The sequence below is a fragment of the Chiloscyllium punctatum genome, chromosome 13, assembly GCF_047496795.1.
Source record: "Chiloscyllium punctatum isolate Juve2018m chromosome 13, sChiPun1.3, whole genome shotgun sequence".
NCBI classification, from domain to species: Eukaryota; Metazoa; Chordata; class Chondrichthyes; order Orectolobiformes; family Hemiscylliidae; genus Chiloscyllium; species Chiloscyllium punctatum.
In genome coordinates this window covers 84,958,023-84,978,792 of record NC_092751.1, presented here as the reverse complement: position 1 = coordinate 84,978,792, position 20,770 = coordinate 84,958,023, and the positions used below count along the sequence as shown (strand labels likewise).

Below are 20,770 nucleotides of genomic sequence, written 5' to 3'. Positions count from 1 at the left end.
GCAGAGATGTACTGCTGAGGATGTATGAGATCTAGTTTGACTGATTTTGGAATATTGTGAGCAATTTTGGGCTCTATATCCAAGGAAAGACGTACTGGCATAGGAGAGGGTCCAGAGGAGTTTACCAGAATGATCCTGGGGATAGAGAGCTTGTCATATAAAGAGCATTTGAAGATTCTGGGTCTGTCGTCAATAGAGTTTAGAGGGATGAGGTAGAATCTGATTGAAACTTACAGAATACTGAAAGTCCTGGATGGCTTAGATGTGGAGAAGATTGTTAGAGTTCTTTGATGAAGTGGCCAGGAAGGTTGATGAAGGCAGGGCAGTAGAGGTAGTCTATATGGATTTCAATAAGGCCTTTGATAAGGTTCCGCATGGTAGGCTGCCCTGTAAGGTTAGATCACATGGAATCCAGGGGGAGCGGCAAATTGGATACACAATTGGCTTGATGGTAGGAAGCAGAGGGTAATAGTCGAAGGATGCTTGTCAGTATGGAAGCCTGTGACTAGTGGTATATCTTGGGGGCTGATGCTTGGCCCATCAATCTATGTTAGCTATATCAATTATTTGGATGAGAATATACAAGGCATGATTAGTAAGTTTGCAAATGATACTCAAACAGGCGATGTCATGGACAGTGAGGAAGCTGGTCAGAAATTGCAGCAGGACCTTGATCAGCTGGGGAAGTGGCCTGAGAAATGGCAAATAAAGTTTAATATAGATAACTTGAGGTCTTACATTTTGGAAAGTCAAATCAAGGTAGGAGATTCAAGGTGAATGGTCGGGCCTTAAGGAGAGAGTGGCATTGGAGTTCAGGTATACAGTTCTCTGAAAACAGAGTCACAGTAGACAGGGCAGTGAAGAAGGCTTTGGTACATTGGCCTTCATCAGTGAGGGTATTTATGATAGAAGTTGGGAAGTAATGTTGCAATTGTACATGACATTGGTGAGGCTGCATTTGGAGTATTGTGTTCAGTTTTGGTCTCCTTGCTATAGGAAGGATGTTATTCAACTGGAAAGAATGCATAAGGAATTTTCAAGGATGTTGACAAGACTCAAGGGTCTGAGTTATAGGAAGAGATTGGATGAGCTAGAACATTTTTCTTTACAGCATAGGAGACTGAGCGGGGGGATCTTATAGAAATATTATAAGATCATGAGAGGCATGGATAGGGTGAATGCACTCAGTCTTTTTCACAGGGTTGGGGAATCAAATCAATTTAAGGTTATGGGGAAAGAATAAAAGGGAACCTGAGGGGCAACTTGTTTATTCAGAGGGTGGTACCTATATGGAATGGGCTGCTAAGCAGAAGTGGTTGAGGTGTGTACATTAACAATGTTTAAAAGGCATTTGCACAAATGCATGGATAGTAAAGGTTTAGAAGTCTATGGGCCAAGTGCAGGGAAATGGACATTTTGGTCAGCTTGGATTAGTTTGGACTAAAGGGCCTGTCTCCATGCTGTGACTCTAATCATTAGCCAGATTGGCTTTGTTCTGCATTTTGTGAACAAGATGCACCAAAAGCAATTCATTAAGAAGTTTGGTCATGGTTAAAAATTCACCTGATGATTTGCCATTTCCTGCTGATGGTGTACACTAATTTCATTCCTAAATATTTTAATTTTATGGTATCATGGAAGAGGGGACTGAACTAGGTCAACAAAAAAAACATGAAGGTAAGTGGACTTAATAAGGGGCAAGGTAAATGCAGCAGAACTTTTGAGCAATTGAAGTTTGTGGAAAATGGAGTAAGACCAGAAGAAAAAGTACAGTAGCGCCTCGACTTACAAACTTAATCTGTTCCGGGACCCGGTTCGCAAACTGAAAAGTTCATGAACTGAATCAATTTTTCCCATTGTTCGGATAGCATAAGAATGCTTGGACGTAGCAACGAACGATGTTCACAGCGCACGTGCTAAAGACGAACTGAATGAGATCACACAGGGCCTGAGAGCTTTTGTGTTCAAAGTGCGTGTAGCAAAGCAGAACAATGAAACCACGTGGTTGCACATGGGCTTTTTGCGTTCGTTTCTTCATTTGTACCTTGAATTGTATGTTGAAGCAAAATTTTATGGACAATCCTGTTCGTAAACCGATTTGTTTGTGAACAGGGTCGTTCGTATGTCGAGGCGCTACTGTATTAGAAAATGCTGGAATGGTTAATCTGATTATGAAAAAGGACATATGAGAGTTTTGGAGCTGAGTGGCTATACTCTGTGGCTATTGTTATAGTTCTTTGATGAAGTGACCAGGAAAGTTGATGAGGGCAGTGCAGTAGACATAGTCTATATGGATTTCAATAAGGCCTTTGATAAGGTTCCACATGGTAGGCTGCTCTGTAAGGTTAGATTACATGGAATCCACGGGGAGCTGGCAAATTAGATACACAATTGGCTTGATGGTAGGAAGCAGTCTATCTTACCGCCTATTTTAATTGATACTGAAGGTCGGAAACATTGCAAAGGTGGTGACAAAGATAAAATTAACATGAATTTTAAAACAGTTTGGCAATGGATTTATGCAAACTGATTCACAATGGTTTAGAGCTGTATCAGTAAATTGAGCTCTGTCTTTGCTATGGTTCCTCCAGAGTGCTGTTTAACTTTGCAGCTGCTACTTAATTAAATGGCTTTTTAAGCTGCTTGAAAAGAGTGAAGCCAACAAGGTTACATAAAACACAAGATTGGAAACGTTTTCAGAGTTACTTTTAACTCCCATGTTGATATAATTGACTTCGGTAAAAGATATTCCTGTTGAAGGGCTTTTGCCCGAAACGTCGATTTTACTGCTCCTCGGATGCTGCCTGAACTGCTGTGCTTTTTCAGCACCACTCTAATCCAGAATATATTTGACTTCCACAAAGAACACAGAAGATTTCTTTTGAGCGGTTTAAGTACTTGTAAAGTTGAAAGAAGTAGGATTTTAAACCATGAAAACACAAAGTGGAAATTATAACCAATGGAATGGAAATTAAGTTTTCATTAGAAAAAGGAGCTTTCTTTCAAGGCATTACCAAGTTATGGACTTTGATGGCTTCCACTGGTGTGGATTCTATGCTCTTGTACTTTGTGTTCAACACAGAGGAGTACTAATTGATCAGCTGAGCAAGGGATGGTAAATGATAATCAGTAGGTTTCCCAGTTAGATTGCTTACTCAATGAAGCCACAGAATATAGAAACATGACAGTACATATCATGATTTTCAAGAACAGAAGAACAGATATCTGAAATGCCAGAAGAAGAAACTGACACTAGGAATGTATAAAAATGTGGAATCATCTCCAAAAATGCTTATGTTATTGGATTTGTAGTTCAGGGGTATGAAGTTATAGTCCATCTCATGGTCAAATGTGAACAAAGAAGCTTTCTTTGTGGGGGATTTCAATGCCCATCGCAAAGGAGGCCTCAGTACTTAACAGTGGTCTGCTGGCCAATGGTCAGTTTGTGTTCCATTAGAATCACTTAGAACCAGATCTCATTATACTCTTTGCCAAAAGTATGGACTGTACTTATAGAGCTGAATTCCAGAGCTGAGATAGGAGTAACTGTTTTTGATATCAAGGTAGCAATTGACGAAATATGGAGATCATGGAGCCTGTAGTAAAATTAATTGAGAATTGGAGTGAAACCTCCCCATTAGTTGGAGTGATATTTGGTACATTTGAATACCAGTTATGACACCCAAGATTCCTCAGGGTAGTATACGAAGTTCCATCAACTGCTTCATCAAGATCTTCTATTGAATAGTTACTCACTAATTATTCTATAATGATCAACTCCATTTGCAATTCCTCAAGTAATTTGTGCCCACAAATAGCAAGACATAGACAATATCAAATCTTGGGTAGCTAAGTGGCAAAAACTAGGCAAAGATCACTTACAGCAAGTGGAAGTATATTTCTCATCAATATTCAGTGGCCTTACAAATCACATCGCTCTCTGTCAATCAATATTCTGGGACAAATACTGATTAGAAACACAACTGGCTCAAGCTACAGGAACAAATGGACACTGGGCATTCTACAGTAAATAACTAATGTCCTCAAAGCTTTTCACCACATGTAAGGCACAAGTCAGGAATATGTCGGAAAACTCTGCACTGCCGAGTTGGGTATACCTTCAATAATAATTCAAAATATTTTGTAGCAATCAGGACAAATGGCCCACTTGATGGCATAGACATTTACTGCCTTAAACATCATGCCCTCTAGCACAATATATACCGCCACAAGGTGAACTGCTGAAACATTGCCTCAAAATTCCTTCATCAGCACATTCTAAACTTGTCACCTCTACCACCAGATGGACAGAGAATGCAGATGCATATGAACACCAACTCCAAGTTCTCTTCCAGATTTTATATCTTCAAATTATATTACTGTTGCTTCATCATTGGATGAAAATCGTGGAAGATCTGAGAGGGAATACCTCCATATTATCAACAGCAGTACCTCTGTAGGCAGCAACCACTGTCTTCTCAAAGTCATGTAAGGATGGACAATAAGTAGCTGGCCTTGCCAGTGAAGCCTATGAATAAAAGCAATAAATAAAAAGTGCATGGGCTCAAAGGAAATGAGGTAATAGCACAGACTCCAGACAGAAGGTGATGTAACAAAAGAGTTTCAGTGACACTCCTTATTACCACTGAGCTATCCTTGAGTGTCTCTCTCTCTCTCATACACACACAGAGTCATAGTACACTTCAGAATACTACAAAATGCAACAAACATTCTTTAATGTTTCCTGGGATGGAGAGCAAGACTTGGGATAATATTTTTATACAACAGTTCACTTCCTCTGTCACAATCTTCTCAAACAAATATTATAAAAGATGCTATTTTATATATTTCACTTTTCTTTAGAATATAATTGATAAAATATTAGGTATAAATATACCTAAGGTCACAAGCTCATGTCTGACTGCATTCCTATAATAACTGCTCCTTTGTGTTACTGTGGAGGCTGTTGGGTTTCAGTTTTCACTGAAATTTGAATTATATAATGCTATTCCAAAACATTAATTGCAGAGCATCGCAATAATAACGAATTTAACTTTATCACCTTGAAACAATAGCTTTGATTGTAGGCCTTTATACTGGGTTGTTTTTCAGTTTTACATTGATTTTTGGAGTTGTCAGCATTTTAAGGGATTTCTGAAGCGGTTAGTCAGCTTTTCTGAATTTTGTTGGTTGGCATGTATGCACTTGTGTGCATTGATTTCTTTGAAAAGCTAAGCAACATAACTCATTGTAATTCATCCAGTTACCCTGACAACATAATACACAGATTGCCATCTTCAAGCAAATAATTTTTTTATTGATACAGTATCAGAACATACTTTTCATGCATTTAAGGTCATGCAAAATTGAAACCAAGTACAAATCCTTTGGCCTCCAGTCATTTTTTGCCACCTAGATGCTCTACAGAACAGAACGCCTGGAACTCTTAGGTGCAGAGGCTAAATAGAATTATATCTGAATTGTTTTTATAATATCAGACCAGCCACCAAATTGAAAGATGGTTTTGCAACAGTACAGTACATGCAAATGGAAAAGTAATAAGAATAATGTTTTCAAAGTCATTTTTTAAAAACCAGAAATATATTCAAAAACACATATAATTCTAGGAATCGATTGATACTGTAACCATTCAGCATTCCTAAAATAATAATCAAATTTGTCACCACAGTGGAAGGCAGTATCATCTTAATTAATGTCATTAATGCTCAGTAGCAAAAAATATCTATTACTGCAGTCATATGAAGGTATTATATCATTTGACTACTCTCCTTTTCCATAACCATCTACACTAAAAAACATTCCTATAGCCAGATGTTGGCACACATTCTCGGCAAACCAAAAAATTAGTAAACTTAACTAATGTTCAGGCAGGTCACATCCCACTCATTAATTTAGTTTCTGGTACAAATAAAGGTTGAAACAATTCAGGTGTCTTTAAAAAGAGAACAATGTTTGAAGCAATGTTCTATATGGGGTTGGGGGATTAAAATAATTAAAGATATATTTCAAAATTTTATCCAAGTAACAATCAAGGGACGGCTCTTTGGAGCATCAAATTATCCATTATTATTTTAAAAGTGTCAATTCAGAGTGTACCAGATTTCACAATTTCCCCATTGAAAAGTTCAAGAATAGACCCACGGAACCACTTGTCCAATGACATGAAAGTAAATGCATCTCAAATGTATTAATCTATATTTATGATAACAACAAGGCAATATATTTGAATAGGCAAGGCTTAATAGATGATTCCACTAATCTTAACATTGTTAATATATATCACAATCTAAATCTTAAAAATGTTGCATTATATGTAAAGAAAAATGTTAAATAATTGGTTCAATCCAGCAGACATTCTCGCATGATTACTTCTATGTTTACACTTCACAGCGGCATTTATGCAGCAGGTAAAATATGAATGTTACTTCAAAAATCAGAGACACAATTGATGAGAATCAAAACCATCCTCCCATGGTTCACTTTTGTCTGTTGTTCTACAACTCTGCAATCAGAATGCTCTTCACTTCTGATTTTGATTGATAATTGATATCATTCTGAATAGATTTCCCTGAATGTGATTAAGCCTGCTGTCTTTTTGATCAGTTTGCTATGAGGTGAACACAATATCACTCTGCATAACCCCCAACAAACTAGCAACATTATTTCCTGTAGAGTTGCCTAAAAAAATGCCACCATTGTGTCCAGTGAGAGAAAAAAGTTCACACCTTGCTCCAAGCATTATTTTTTTGCACTATTGGTCTTGTATAATTGATTACATAAAAGCACATCCACTTACACAGCTAAAAGTAATTTGTAGGCTCAAGAACCATTTTAAAATACCCACTCTGCAGTCTGCGATTAAATTGGATTTCATACGGACTGGATCTTTAGATTAAGTTTTTGAAATTCTATCATAATTCAAAGAGAAAGGTTACACTTCACAGAAATTTCCATAAAGCAAAACAAATTAATTTGGTGAATAAGAAAAAGGACTTCTTAGATCAGAATCTTCTGTTCAACTTTATTACATTAGTTGTGATATATACCCCTTATAATAAGCTTGGCACCTCATCTTGACAAATCTTGAAGTGAAATGGGTTCTTTTTAATCTTTCACGAAGCTTTTCTCAGGAGTGTCTAGAGATGTTATAATCAGAAATATGTAAATGAAAAATACATGGAAATTATTCAAGTTTCTTTGTTCTTCTACTGCAATAGTTCTGGCATTATGGAAAAAAAAGAACAAAATTGCTTCTCATATATCTAAGAGTCCTTGTACTCCCCTAATAAAAATAGATCAGATATTATTTCAAATGTTCAGGAGACACAAAAATATCCTCCTCTTTTTGCTTATGAAAAGATTTGTGCAGTATGATAGTTTATTTTTATGCTGATTTGTAGAATATTTAAGCTTTGCAAAACCAATGATTTATGGTGCTGGGCTAGAAGAATGAGACAATGAAATATATCTGGCTCTTTTGAACAGAAGTTTACAGCATTGGAAGTAGCCACTTGGCCCAAAATCCATTGTTCTCTCCAAGTTATCTACTCAGTTTCATTCCACTATTCCCAGTCCCTTTAAAAAATATATTATATACTTTTTAATAATTATCTACTTGTTAAAATCTATTCTAGATTCTGTTTTGTGCTGCTGTTTGTGGAACATTCTGTCTTGAATACTGGCAGGGGCAACTTGTATAGGCTGGGGTTGTGGGTGAGGATGGAGGCTCAGACACTTTTCTCCATTTAAGTATGCAGAATTTTTCCTTGATTGATACTTCACCTAGAAATCAGATAGATTGACAAGCTTATTTTTCAGTTGGAAGAGTGTAACTCTCATACAAGTTGGGAACCTTCAGGTGCTATTGAAATATTAGATGTTGGGGAAGTAGGGCACAAACGAGGACTGAGACCAATCCTGTTCTTCCATCTCAGATAGAATCTTACCTAGAGAGTCTTCATAAGGGAGACAGGTGGGAGGAAGAGGTCCTGCTCACCTGACCACAAGCAGTTATTGCAAAAGGCTTTCTCCCTGAAGCTCGTTCCTTTTAACTGTTGGATTTCCTGAAGTCTGAAACTTGGCTGTACAGAGTTAAACTACAAAGCATATTAAATTAGAGACTGGCAACTTAAATTACCAACTTTCCTCAAAGCAGGAGATTGGCAACGCCCCCTTCATCCTGTGTCCATTAAACCTGTTAGTGGGTGAGTACAGTTGAGTTTAACATTTAACATCAGACCTCAACTCACCAGCTTTCAGTGGTTAAATTTCATCTTCTGTGTCTTCAACAAATCTCCTAACGAACAGCATGCTTTTAATGATTATTTGAAATTTATGTTCTCTGGTTAATGAATTTATCAACTCTAGAAAATATTCTACAAACTCTAGAAAATTTTCTTAATGATCTTTTGATCATTTTTCAAATCGATTCAAAGGAAGAACAGTGACTGTGGCTCTGTAGGTTGAAAGTAGTGCTGGAATTTTGGGATATTTCTTTAATGTCTTCCTCCTTTTTCCTAAGTCAATCCATGGTTAGAAATACCAATTTCATGGCACAATGTATCACAATTCAAGTAGTCTTGGTAATCTCAGACCTCACCAAAGTGACTTGGACCCCTTGTCGAGGCCAGTTATCTAAACTAGCTGGATTAATTTGTGCCAACAGCATAGGTTTGGATCCTTGTTCCAGATTCGGTACCTGACTTCTCGCCCTACCTATGGTCGGGCCTATGCCACTGTGGGCTAGACTGTCTCAAGTTCCATGAGAAGTGGAAGGGCTAAGGTTTTCAAAAAGATTTCTACTTATTTGCAATATTTACTTTTGTTATAGACTTTTGTTCATGTTTTAATTACATTAAAAACATAAATAATTTTACTTTCACTTCATAGTCTGTGATGTATATCTAAAAGAATTGAATTTATCTTTTAATTCACAGAAAAGTCAACTGTAAATGAAACACTGCCAAGACGTTAATAAAGCAGGAACAGAGAGAAATATAGGAAACTAAAGTCACAAAAAGATATCTAACGAACATTGCAGAGGAGATTAGCAAGATGGTATCAGATGTAAGAAGGTTTGCTAGGGAAATCAACATATGGGAGAGCTGAATTGTCCACAAATATATCAACTACTGTTTCTGAAGGATCTGACACTCCTAACTGGGAATAACCTTTGGTAATACATCTAGAATTGTTTCCAGGTCAGGATGGAACCAGCTGGGGATATGTGCCATCCACTGAATGAACTTTTGCCAATTGCAGTCATTCATTTCCTACCAGAACTTTATTCTTCTGACCTTCATCTAGACTAGCAGATGATTTAAGCATGTGAAGCCTGCACATTCATCATTCATGGTTTGATATGAAACCTTTCCCACTGCTCTGCGTTCCCAAAATAAAGGAGGAAGTAATTGTATTCTGCAGCATACAGGTAGGTTATATTAAAGCAATGTTAAGTGTGAAGCTGAGTGTGTATTAAAGCTATCAGTTGTAATTTGCTACTTATTAGGATAGATTTGCTTTGAAGCTCAGATGGATTGCAGAACAGAGCATCAGGCATCACTTTTTCTCATGGATAATTAGGCTACAATGTTAGGTCGACTTCCCTTGACAGTTTCCTCAAGGTGTACTATCTTATTACATGTCTGTTCCCAGGTTGTGTGGCATGTTGTATTGATCCTTCTGACATCTCCTTTCAATTATGCTGCACTGTTGTCTTCTTAGGAGAGGGTTTTGGGCATTTAGTAAAGTGCCATAATTGGCAAACCATCTCATCAAAAGCAGACACTGTTCCCCAATTGTTTTGTGCACAGATGGTTATAACTTTCTTTGGGATGTAATTTCAGTCAGGTAAAAGATCAAAGGAAAAACAGGCAAAAGTAATGCATTCAAAAATAAGACTTGTCTGTAAATGTCAATTCGCACCAATGTTTCCATCATACATTCTTTTTCTCATTTCAAACGCGTGCTACTGTTCACTAATTTGTTTTTAAAAACTAAAATTTAACACAGACGTGCCTGAAGGGGTCAATGCAAATCATGCCATTTTCACACTGATTATCATCAGTTTGCACGTTGCAGATAGTGATTTATGTCCATCATCAACAATCAAATGCCAATCTTTTAGGAAAATCTATTTCATCTCATAATCAGTCAGGACTCACTGGTTAACAAGCCAACTGAGGCAGATGGTATTTTAATTACATTAAAAACATAAATAATTTTACTTTCTCTTAATAGTATGTAATGTATATCTGAAACCTAAAATAATTGAATTTCAAAGCTACTCCAGCACTCATTGAGGACAGAATCTAAACTAAGAGTCCAGTACAGTATTGAAGGAGTGCTGCTTCATTAGAGGTGACAATTTTCAAATATGTAAGTTGTAAAAGCCAAGGCTCTGCCTACTGTTAAGGTAAATGTAAAATATCCCATGGCACTATTTTAGGAACAGCAGTGCATTTGTCATGGCTGAAATTTAATTTTTGGTGCACATCACTAAAACATGGTCACATATTATCTCATTGCCATCTGTGGGACCTTGCTGTTTGAAAATGGGCTATCACTTTTGCCTACAGTACAGTTAGTATATTTTAAATGTACTTAGTTAACTTAAAACTTTAAAGTCACTGGTCAGCCTCTAACAAGTTTTATACACCTAATTAATACTTCACCTTTAATGCTGCATGCAGGTTTAAAGGTTCTGATCTATAAATGAATAGCATATTACACTATATGGATTATAAACATTCCTCAATTTGTAAGTTACAGTTTGAAACAGTTTTACCTACAGAGTATTAAGCCTGGGCATGTTATGGACCAGGCTTGAACCCCTCAAAATATTTCAAGAAAGTAGTCCAGACCCTAACGTTGCTAGTTGTTTTAAGCAGGTGTGAAGTGGATATTCCAGGAGGGATGCAGCTGGCCCAACCACATAGTTTTAAACAAGACAAAATTTATTTGCAAGATTACCAAATGAAACACAAACATAACAGAACAGAATATAGAATAACTTAACCTGTCTGAAAACCCAACAGACTATCCCAAATTAATGACGCTGTTCCAAACTTTCAACAACCCTCATAATCAGCCCTTGGCACTAAAGGAAAAATTAAATACAGGGTCTTACAGGAGAGAGAGAAATAGCAGAGGGATTCAGCATGGAACATCTTCTTCCATGTAGCTGTTTCTTGGACCAGCATCCTCAAACTGACCAACGGCTTTCAGTGAGCAGCCAGACTGCTAAAACCAAAGCAAACCAAATCAGAGAAAAGCTAAGTTGGGGAACTGGCCACTCTCCTTTCATTGTACAAGTATATTTTTTTTAAACTTGAAAGCATTCTCAAGTAGCTCAACCCCAGACATTTCAGAGACTGTATCTTTACGACCTCCTTAAAAAAAAATCCAAGGACAACCTAACCTTGTTAAAGGATCAGCATCATCACAAGCAGGACACAGAAAAATTGGGTAAGGAGGATCACACACTGTGAACGGAATCTGCCTGGTTTCCCTCTGTTCAATTTTCTCCTCTCTGCTCTGTCCAGGTAATGTTCAAGTCAAAAAAGATATGCAAAATTTGAGAGATGAACCTATGATACTTTTGAAATTAAGAGCAGAAACAAGCTTTTGGCCCACTCTTCATGTTTGGTGTATACAGGATTGTTACAACAAAGTGAAATAATTTTTTTAGCTTATGCATTCTCTCCACTGATTTGCTGGAATTACTACAAACACTCTCTTTAGTCACCTGATTCAATCTTCAGTGCTTAGAAAAACATCTGAATGGGAAAGGGTGGGAAAAATTAATAGAACATAACTTTGATTACAATGTGCGAAATAACACAGGTGCCCACTATGTATTCAATAATACTAATTTGTTTAGATAGTTGTTTCAGCTTTGTGTTATTCTAAATATGTTTAGTTTACTACAGCAATGTTAAATACAAAACTTGGCAATAACACTCTTTTCTAGCAGAACTCACAAAGTCTATGCAACAGCAATTCTAACATCAGGGAAGTGAAATTACCTCAACTCTTTCCGCACAAGTTTCACTCAACATTAAAGCAACACTGATTGATTCCATTTGCCCTCCATTCATGAAATGAGTGAAATTTGTTTTGCATGCCATTCACAGACAAGAAACAGGAAACCTGAATGAAAGACATCAGTGCTTCCATCCTTTGTGTTTCAGACTTTGAGGCAATCTCAGAAGGATTTGCCTTGCTCCTAAATGAATGAAAGGTTACCCAATGAGCTAGTTCAAGCTGCAATCATCGCAATATTGGAATACAAAATAAATCTTTGAGTTAAAAATGTTTTATTTTTGAGTCTGCCTTATATTGTTGTTTTGGTGCTAGAGCATCTTCAATTTCAGAAATGTAACTCTTTTTTGGAACATATCATCACATCAGTAAGTGGTACAGATCACTTTTTTTTTACTTTCACCTCACTACATTTTAAGGAAGATCTTGTGTCATAAATTAAAGTGCAGTATGTTCTCCAAGTGACTGCACTACAAATAAAAATATTGTTGTGAAGAACTTTTCAACATTTTGTGGGTATTGTCACAATACTGGTTCTTTTTACAAGGTTACTATGCCCTTGAGTTTTTTGCAGTGAAGTTCTAACGACTCAAGGTTCCAACTAGGCTGGGTTTACAAGTTTTATTGGGGCCCTTTTGTTTACCCTATCAGATAATATATCCAGCTTAAGATTTTCATGTCTTAAAAGAAACTGTTATCGTCAAAGGGGAGTGGCCAGTTAGCTGTGTAGCTAGCCTTTGTTTAGATTCGTTTTTTTACATTCAGTTCAGAACAATGTGTGTGTGAAGAAATGCTGCTGGGGCAAGTCTCTCTCTCTACAGGTCTGTAAGCACTGATTGGTTTCACTTTCACTCTTTGTGCTAAGGGATGTGTGTATTGAGACTGTTGGAGGTATTTTCGGGACAGCATCATTAAGCTGAGTTTGGATAGGATAAGTTATCTGGTACTTGGTTTTTTTTGTTCATTGTGTTTCATTCCATAATTTTGTAAATAAAGTTTGTTTGTTTAAGTTCGTTTACTCTGGGAATATTCACTATATACTGAGCTAAAACAAATAGCAAAGTTACAGTCTGGGCGACCTGCTTAAAAATGTTTTGAGGGCTCTGGGCTAGTCTATAACAGTATCAAAGTGATTTTTTTTCTTCCTAAATGAGGCACACATTCATACAACAAAAACTAGCATTTATAACTCCTCATTAGCAAAATAAAATATCTCAAAATCTTCCACAAATGCAGAATTAAAAATGAATATAAAGTCAATGAAGGAGACAGAAGGCTGATGAAAAGTTTGTTAAAAGAGGCAGGCTATAACGATGCTCTTAAAGGAGAGATCGAGATGAGAAAGTAGAGGTTTAGAGTGCAAATTTCAAAGCGTGGCCCTAGGTTAGTAAAACGTTGTCCCCTCTGAAGTGATCAAGAGGTGGAGGATTACATAAATGGTCAGAATGGAAGAGTTGAAAGCTTGGGGTTTACAATACTGAATGTGCTAAAAGTGATAAACAGGTAAGGCTTTGAGGGAAATATTCTTACAACCAAGTTTAATATCAATTTTGAATTGGTTAATTTGAAATAGGGGCGGCACAGTAGCCCAGTGGTTAGCACTGTTGCCTCAAGCACCAGGGACCCGGGTTCGATTTCTGCCTCAGGCGACTGTCTGTGTGGAGTTTGCATATTCTCCCTGTGTCTGTGTGGGTTTCCTCCGGGTGCTTCAGTTTCATCCCACAATCAAAAGATGTACAGGTCAGGTGAATTGGCCATGATAAATTGCCCATAATGTTAGGTGCGTTAGTCAGGGGTAAATGGATGGGTTGATCTTCAGAGGGTCAGTGTGGACTTATTGGGCTGAAGGGCCTGTTTCCACACTGTAGGGAATCTAAACCTAATCATTTCTGTGTAGCACATGAATGCTGATGGCTACATGAAGATGGAATTTTCTTCTCCCTGGAAGTGGCTAGAAGGGCAAATAATGGGGTGCCTTGTCCTATTCTAGAAACATCAGCAATTAACTGCTGTATGAGAAAGTCCGTTGGGGACTTACTTGATAATTTCTAAGCAATCTCTTCAGGGACATTATTGCACACCTCTGGAGGAGGTGGGTCTTGAACTCAGGCCTCCTGACTCAAGAGTAGGAACACCACCACTGCACCAAAAGAATGCTTTTTTCTCCCCTGTGTAAATAGACTTTATTCTATCTATATTTCCACAACAGGTAAACACCCATGTGGCCAGGTGTGTATTAACAAACAAATCCTGCATCGACAATGTTGACATTAAAAAAAGTGAGGGGGGTATAGGCAAAGAGTGGGGGACGAAATCAAAATGGAGTTAGAGAGGGAAATAATGCACTCCACCCTCACAATGCCCACCTTTCTCTAAAGACGTCAAGAGAATTGGTAGACAGCATGCATTCCCTCTCCAATGACACTCAGGCTTAAACATAACTACTGATGAGGGGCAGGTGGTCAGCAGAGATGACCCCCCTCACAATCCACTGCCTGGACTTGAAGAGCCCTATTTTGTTTTTCTTTTAAATTAACCTATTTTTCTCCCAACCTGTTCAGAGATGTTACTGCATACCTCTGGAGCAGATGGGACTTTTTTTTCAATTAGATTCCCTACAGTATGGAAACAGGCCATTTGGCCCTACAAGTCCACATCAACCCTCCGAACAGTAACCGATCCATTCCCATTCCCCTACCTTATATTTTCGCCTGACTAATTCACCTAATACTATGAGCAATTTAGCATGGCCTATTCACCTGACCTACACATCTTAGGATTGTGATTGGAAACCCAAGCAGACACGGGGATAATGTGCAAGCTCCACACTGACACTCGACCAAGGCGGGAATCGAACCCATATCGCTGGCGCTGTGAGGCACTGAGCCACTGTGCCATCCCTTGAACCCAGGTTGTTCAGTCCAAGGTGAGGGCCTCTACCCCGGCACCAAAAGAGCCCATTCATGAACCCTATCTTTGACTCGACAGAGATTAAGGCCCTTAAACGGTAAATTGATTGGCACTTAACTTACCATTGGTCTGCTTGCCTACACTTCTGGCAGAGGAGAAAAGTGGCAGTTTCCCACCTAAGAAATCGACTTGTGGTTGGGAAGGGTTTTCATTTGTCTCAATCTGGGACCAGGTGGGGGCAGGGCATTGCTGCTGAAAGCCACTCCAATTATCCGAATCCTTTCTCCCAATGACACCAACCAATAAAAAGCAGAAGAAAAAGACACCTTCATGGGTCACCTGAAGAATAGGCATCAACTGTGGATCTTTAGAATTCAGCAAGCTGGCAGCTGCCATTGAGACCTGTGATTGGTCCAGAAGCTCTGCAGTGGGGACACACACACACAAACACGTGCATCACAAACAAACAGTCTGTAAGTATCTCAGAGTAAGGATTAATGAGATTGAACTTAAAATGCCATTCTTCTATTTGCAGAAATGAATGAAACCATTGCAAGTTTTAATCGCCTTATGATAAAAGTAGTTTTAGAAATACAAATAGATAATTTTTAATGCTATTAGGAAACAATTAGAAATAACATATCACAAAATCTGTGCAGATACTATGGCTTAAGAAGGGCCTTGCAATGTGGTGCGAGTCAGCCACTGTGAAAAATGGATTGTTGACCTATAGCAGAAAACCCTAAATATAATGCTAGTGCAATTTATGAATAAGTTTTCACTGTTTGTAAGCCTGGGCTTGAGGGTCACATGAGGCTACAGAGACCTTGCCTTGCAAGAATGCTTCCTAAAAAGCATTTGTACATGGTTAAAAATAATAGCAAAAGAAAGTAGATAAATATCAGCACCTGAATTTATAGTATACAGCAAAAAAGTTAGTTCAAATTTCCCTTTTCCTCAGAAACTCTGATATAGGCGGTTAGCCAACTGAGTTAGCAGTTTTTCAGGAGAACTATCACTTAAACCATAATGATGTCTAATTGTCTTCTAAATGCCATCCTCCTCTGCTGAGTTATGTACAACAAACATATTAATTGTCGTGTGCATATTTAATTTGCAGCGTCATTATGTTATTAGTCCTGAAATTAGGTTTCTTAATTTCCTCATGTCAAACAGCTCTGATTGATATGTTTTCTGAATCAAAATCTTGAAAGCTACATCCTGGCTGGCAGTTCCCAAAATTTCCAATCTCTGTATCCTCACCATTCCACTCTTACTGCCAACTAGTCCACATTTCTTCCCATTCTTGCTTCTCCTCAATTGCTGCTTACTAATTTAGGCATCCTGTCTTAAATTCTGGTTCTTATTGTTTCCATCTCAGGAATTTGGCATCATATCCCAACTGCCTGCTTGCTCTGGCACCTGTCTCAGCCTCTAATCCTGAGGAATCTCCTACCACAGTACCCAGTTATCCTGGCCTATATTCTCACTGACCAAAGTTGGCCTACAGCACACTTCCTTCATAATTTGCCTCTTGATTGCTCCTTTCTTTGTAAACATTGGTATTCTGTTTTGGATCACTCACCTGACTTTCCAATCCCTTCTGAAAAGCACCTCAAGTTCTAGTGATTTGTACATATAGTGACATGTCCTCAAAGAATTAAAAGGCTGTTTCCCCATTTAGTACTAAGATAGATTTTAAATTTTGGGATAAGAAAAGAAGAAAACACAAGCTAGCACAAGGAGAAAAAAAATACAAAAGTGAAATATGGAGAGAAGTAGTGGTGATAAGCAGAAGCATAGAAATTCTAATGAGAAGACATGACAGATCAAACAAGAGAAGCAAGAACAGAAACTGGAGCAGGTCTTCATGGAACAACTTCATGCTGGGGAAGTTGGCTTTGGAAAGGAAGGATATAATAAATCAATTTCTTGTCATGTTACACTTTCAGGAAGAAATGGGGAGAAAGGAAAGAGAATTAAAGAGGCAAGACAGCTGCAAGATGGCTATACTAGTCATAAGAAGAATCAGTGCTCAGCTACAATGGATGGTGCAAGGAGCGATATGCTGTAGTGAAGGGCACAATTCCCTACAGCTGATTTTGAGTGATGGGGAAAATGTGACAATGTAGTGAGTGGGAGCGGTGCTCTGAAAGCTTGTACTTACAAATAAACCTGTTGGACTATAAACTGGTGTTGTGCCATTTATAATGATGTAGTGAGTAATAACTGGTGCAGGTGAATGAGAGGGGGTTCTAACCAATGAAGACACATGGGAATTGAAATCTGTAAAACAGGTGACAGTGAATCAGCAGTCTACACTTTGCTTGATACTAGGTTTCATTGAAGTTTCCATTTTCTATTACTTTATTGAAATGTATGTTTAGTGGAGTGTAAAATAGGCTGCTGATTGCTGTACTTCATTACTTAAGATAAATGGCACCCATAGTGGAACAACAATCATTAGATGAGCAGAAGGAAATATTAAATTCCAATACACTCAAAGAAATCCAACTCTTTCAGTTTCTTCAGAATTAACTTATCACCTCCCATTTGAAGATAAAAATGAATAGTGATGAAATAGGTCACAAACTGGCAATCGTAGCAGATTCAGTGAGATAGATAAGAAACGTTAGAGAGAAATAAAACACTAATTCAATGGCAACAGATAAATAATTGAAATCATACCTGACACAATAGTGCCATGAAGAGTAATTAGTCCAAATTAGTGAATATTCTTTTATTCTGTGTGACTTTGGAGTCAAATTATTATTTCAGAGTTAAATGAGCACCAAGGTCCTAATAACAATAACACTGCTGTCCCCTTTTATCTGGGCCATGGCTTTCTCTAAAACCTCTCTTTGCCAATCTATTACAACTCTGAATTATGGCGAAGGAATTTTACTTTGCTGCTTTTTTAAACAAAAAATCTTGCTTGACAGACAAAAGAGATATTTCGCAGAGCAGCTTGATCAAGGTAACTGTACATTGTCTGTTTAATGGTTTTGATCTTGACAACTTTATTCATCCTAATGTCTGCAAACAAATGAAGTGGGCTAGATGAAAGAAAGAGAAAGAACCCTTGACAGAGATGGGAAAGACAAACTCTAATGCTGGTTAGAAGGAGATTTCTTTAGGGTGGACTGGATGGAGGAATACAAGTGTATTGATAGGCGAGAGATGTGAAAAGGAAACCCAGTAGAGGTGAAAGAATAGCTCTTCCAAGGGAAGGAAGAGCTGGCTGCTTATATATAACCTGCTTTGCAGGTATAGTCTTGACTGGAAACATGGTAGCCCAAAGGAGCTTAGGACTACTTTGGAGACAGGATAAGTGCCAATACAGCACTACTTGTATTGCTGATCCATGCATATTTTGTTCCCCTGGATTGGACACCTTCCTCCACTCCCCCACCCCCCACCACACACCACATACCACACGCCACACAAATTCGAATGCCGCTTCCTAATTGATCAGGAAATGGAACGCTTCTTCCATTCAAGCTCTCTACTAGCAGTAGTGATCTGCTACTATCGTGTATTTGCCAGAGTGGAAACCAAACCTGACAACTAGGCTGACATTTGGGTGAAGGTCTTAGGAAAAGACGCACACCATAGTGTCATGAGGTCCTGTTCCACCTCACCCCAGCACCACCAACCAAATAATCCCCTACTGAATAATAATGTGAAGATTAGAATCAAAGATAAATTTTTGGCTATAAGCAACACTAGAGGAGATTATCCAGTTTATATCGAAGTAAGTGTAGTATTATAATAGATAGTTTAGCATATAAAAGAGGAATAACTGCTGCTGGATGTCATTGTCAAAAAATGAAAAAAATAACAAATAATAAAAATATCTAAATTACCTTCATTCTCAAAAAATGATTACTTGACACTCAGACTGTAAACAAATCATCTATAATTGGGATTTTCACTTTGATTTGACAATAGCTGATGCAGTCAATGAAACCCAAGATAGCTCAAAATTTTAAAACCACCAAATCAAACAGGGTAAAATGTGAAATGTCATAGGACCCAGAAACAGAAACAGAAACAGAAACAAATAAGGTGCAATTCTTTTCACTCTGCCCTGATTAAAGTGGCTATGATTTGAATAAGTTTAACTTCTGATAAGATAAATTGAAAACTATTAAAACATAAAGGCTTCAGATGCAATTGGTGATCTAACCACAAATTCAATCCATTTTGAGAAATGTTTCCTTTGAATTCCTGCTCACTTGTATATCTGCCATAAAACAGGACAATTAGACAGCATGTAAAAAAAAACACCATTTGCTAGTTTTGATGTGACACGTTAAGCCTTTTTCTCACTCATGTTCTTGCACCTAAAATAACTAACTCGCTTTATTTTATGGCCACCTTGATGGCTTGTAAACCTTGCAATTAGCAGAAGCTCCCAATGATGAATAAATCACCAAGGGGACATAGCCAGTTCTGTAGGTCGGGCTGACATCTACCACTATGTTTTTCTAAAGTTGCACAAAAGGTCATAAAACTTGTCTTTTGAGAACATAATTTGGACTTAAAATTTCTTGTTCTTTGACAAAGCTCTGTCAAGTTTGGGGAAATTGCATCAAATGAAATCAGTGCAAGCAACCGGATTATAAACTTTAGGAAGCATGCCTTTTGATTTGTCACATAGTTATTTCCTAACCAAGCTTATTTTAAGGTTCAAGACAATTTCTAAAGCATAAATACGGAATCATGTAGTGCTGACAGAATAGTGCCTGGTCAGCCCCTTCACGTCCAAAAACAATAAAAATGAGGACAGCTGTGGCAGAACTGCCAATTTCAAACCTACTCAAGAGTTTTGCTCCTTAAGCAACATCTTAAAAATTTTAAATAAGCAAATTGAACTACGACATTGTTAGAAGTTGCTTAGTTTAACAAATCCATGTACAAACATGGTACATGGCAAAAATGCAGAGTTTCAGTATGATTACACTACAATTTAAAGCTACTAACCAGACACAAAAGACAGGACTAAGCCATATAAAACAGTAATTACAGACACAAACTTAAAGGAAAGCCGCTTAATGCAGGTGGAGATTTTATCTAGTTCAATTGGAAACCTGGTTTACAGAAATATTAGCTATCAAATCAGGATCAGCAGAATAGCATTCATCAAGCTTAACTCTGTAAACTTTCCAGTTATGTGCAATGTGTTTTGTTAGTATTGAGTGTGCCTGATAAAGCATTGTGAGAAGCTACTGTAATTGGCTGTGGAAAAAATGCATTCCCACAATATCCTGCAGCCCATCCAGCAACTGAACTTTTACAAACACTCACAATCTTAGTTAAATTATTTGAAACTTAATTAAAACAAAATAAAACAAGAATGAAAAGACTTAAGAGGCAGCTGTTGGATCTGTTTGTTGAAAGAGACAGCTGCTCTCCATGTTCTCCTTTTAAATAGGTTTTCCTCCAGGCTTTCTTTTGATGGTCCCTGAGCGTCTCAAACATTAATGGCATGAGCGTGCTTCTTGCAGAGTGGCTTGTCCTTTTTGGAATAAAATGGCTGACCTTCTAGATTTACATGGCACACCTGAAGAAAAGTGAAAAAATTATAACTATGTTAAAGGTCAGACATTTGGAGTCAAACTGTAACCAACACAGCTCACCTTACAAATTGTTTTTTCTGATGATCTTTCTCACAATACAGAGGTGAAGAAAAAAACAGAATCATGGTAAATACCAAGCCAGCGCCAACTTAGCTTTCTTTCCTTCAGTTCTTCCCAGGGTTGGCTTCATCCTTCTACTAGATGAAGGTTAGGAA

General features: G+C 37.7%; 1 protein-coding gene across 1 annotated transcript in view; it reads right to left on the bottom strand.

The window, feature by feature from the left end:
- Positions 1-5,296: 5,296 nt before the first annotated feature.
- LOC140484474 (LIM domain-binding protein 3-like) overlaps positions 5,297-20,770 on the bottom strand; it is a 209,769-nt gene continuing 194,295 nt past the window's right edge. Inside the window, exon 22 of the mRNA XM_072582883.1 lies at positions 5,297-20,539. Within this exon, the coding sequence (XP_072438984.1) occupies positions 20,450-20,539 (90 nt within the window). The 3' untranslated portion in view covers positions 5,297-20,449. The remainder of the gene's footprint in view (positions 20,540-20,770) is intronic.